This window comes from Triticum aestivum, chromosome 5A (genome assembly GCF_018294505.1).
Source record: "Triticum aestivum cultivar Chinese Spring chromosome 5A, IWGSC CS RefSeq v2.1, whole genome shotgun sequence".
NCBI lineage: Eukaryota > Viridiplantae > Streptophyta > Magnoliopsida > Poales > Poaceae > Triticum > Triticum aestivum.
This window is the reverse complement of record NC_057806.1, coordinates 712,670,289-712,672,683: the sequence shown is the minus strand read 5'-3', so window position 1 is coordinate 712,672,683 and position 2,395 is coordinate 712,670,289. Positions and strand designations below refer to the sequence as shown.

Here is a 2,395-nt window from a genome sequence, read left to right as displayed (position 1 = left end):
AAGTGTGTCACCGAGAAGTATGCCGTCAGGCAGTCCTTTCGACCCCGTTGTGGCACCCTTTACCGAACAATGACAGGCAATCCCCTAGCATGCATCGACGTCAGCAACAGTCAATGCATGGAGCCACGGTAGTGCACGGCTCGTCGGGATAAGAAGTAAGGAGGAGAGAGATAATGACACCCAAAAAAAGTTCATGGCCCAAAAAAGAGCACTGGCATGGCAAGTGGGATACTAGAAAACCGGTGACATGTCAGTGGGTTTCCCTCCTTTCTGGTTTTGTACGATTCGTGTTCGGTATCAGAACATGAGGGACCAAATGTATGTAGCCGAAAAAAGGATAAGGGAGCAAATGTTAACTTGTTGTAAATCCGAGGGGCCAGAAATATACTTTTTCTCTTTAACAATTATGTAGTTTCCGCGTCTTAAGATTAATCTCCATAACAGCGAGTTATTTTGTTCTTGTTTTGCCGGAATCTGGGGATTCTCTGAGAATCCGACCCATACCCAGATCGGTCTTGGGGCTTGACTTGAGGGATGGGCCTTGTTCACCATGGGCCTTGAGGCCATGGTTTCCGGCGTCTCCACGAAGACGAAGGAACCAACCGGCGACTTGTTTGCGGTCCGTCCGTCCGTCCGTCCGTCCCCAAACCCAAACCCTCCTCTCCTCCACTTTCTTTCGTGCATCCCACGCCCGCCTCCGCCGCCGCCATGGCCGATCCGCGGCTCTACCCGTCGGGATCGGGATCCGCCCCTCACCGCGACGAATCCTCCACCACCACCGACGGCTCCGGCCGCCGGCTCTACGACCCGTACCAGGACCTCAACATCCCCACCGCCTACAAGAACCTCTACGACCTCCCCACCTCCCCCGAGTTCCTCTTCCAGGAGGAGGCCCTCCTCCAGCGCCGCTCCTGGGGAGAGAACCTCACCTACTACACCGGGGTCGGCTACCTCTCCGGCGCCGTCGCGGGCGCCGCAGTCGGCCTGCGCGAGGCCGCACGCGCCGCCGAGCGCGGCGACACCGCCAAGATCCGCGCCAACCGCCTCCTCAACTCGTGCGGCTCCGCCGGACGCCGCGTCGGCAACAGGCTCGGCGTCATCGGCCTCCTCTACGCCGGCATGGAGAGCGGCATGGTCTCAGCCAGGGACGGCCACGACGACTGGATCAACAGCCTAGTCGCGGGGCTCGGCACCGGCGCCCTCTTCAGGGCCGCCCAGGGCCCCAGGTCTGCCGCCGTCGCTGGCGCCCTCGGAGGGGTCCTCGCCATGGCCGCCAAGCAGGCAGCCAAGAGATACGCGCCCGCCTTCTGATTGATTCATTGATTCCCTCCTCCTGCCGGCCGGTATTATTAATCTTAATCAATCGCTCGCTCGCTGCTCCTGTCTGTCATCAATCAATCGAATCAATTGGCCAAGGATCTAGTACTAGTTTCTTCGTTTATTGCTGTCAGAGTTAATTATTTGAGAAGGGTCATCTTCTCGACATTATTATGATATGTTAAAGTGTTATGCTATATATGAAAACAACAACGATGCCATCGGTATCATCGGATCAGCAATTTTTTGACATGCCTTGTTGCAATGTATGTAACATCATCTTCTTTCTCTCTTCATCACTACTACTACTTGGTTAGCGACCTAGATAGATTGTCGTGGGTGTCAGACTCCCTCAATAACTTACATTATGCTGGAGAGTCGAGGAAATCATGGAATGTATTGTTCATTGCATGCTACTCCCTCTGTTTCTAAATACAAGTCTTTTTAGACATTTCATTTTGCACCGTATGTAGTCCATATTGAAATCTCTAAAAAGACTTGTATTTAGAAATTATCGTGGTGCTTCATGTCTGATGAAATATTTATTTTGCCGCAGAATGGCAGGTTAATTGGGTATTTCTCTTATCTTTCTGCTCATGTCATTCTTCTTGAATGCCACACTGCTATTTCAAGAATTAACTAGACTTGATGAAAAAGTTGAGCTTTTTGCATTCTACTACTCACAGTGCCGTGCGTTCTACTTGGGTGCCTTTTCTCATCTTTCTGCACATGTTATTGTTACGGAACGCTATACTGCTATTTCAAGTAACTAGACTAGAGTTGATGAGAAACTTGAGCCTTTTAGCATTCTGATAGTTTAACAACAATGCGTTGCTAACTCACAATGGAATGCTCTTATCCCTATATCCTTTATACAGTTATGCCTATTCCATTCGACCTAGCTGGTGGGTGTCAGACTCAATAATATGTTTGTGTGCGTTTACATTATGCTTGCTGGAGAGTCCAGGACATTGTGGAATGTAATGTTCATTGTAGAGTAACTAATTTCGCTAGGTTATCTTGGTGCTTCCTTGGCCTCTCTTGTGGTGAAATATTTGGCCGCAGAATGCTATTGTTA

At 50.4% G+C, this 2,395-nt stretch overlaps 1 protein-coding gene across 1 annotated transcript; it reads left to right on the top strand.

Annotated features, from left to right (window-relative positions):
• Window positions 1-546: 546 nt before the first annotated feature.
• LOC123108608 (mitochondrial import inner membrane translocase subunit TIM23-1) lies at window positions 547-1,607 on the top strand. Its single transcript, XM_044530360.1, has one exon. It carries the CDS (start codon window positions 709-711, stop codon window positions 1,309-1,311), a length of 603 nt encoding a protein of 200 aa, XP_044386295.1. The 5' UTR covers window positions 547-708; the 3' UTR covers window positions 1,312-1,607.
• Window positions 1,608-2,395: the final 788 nt, after the last annotated feature.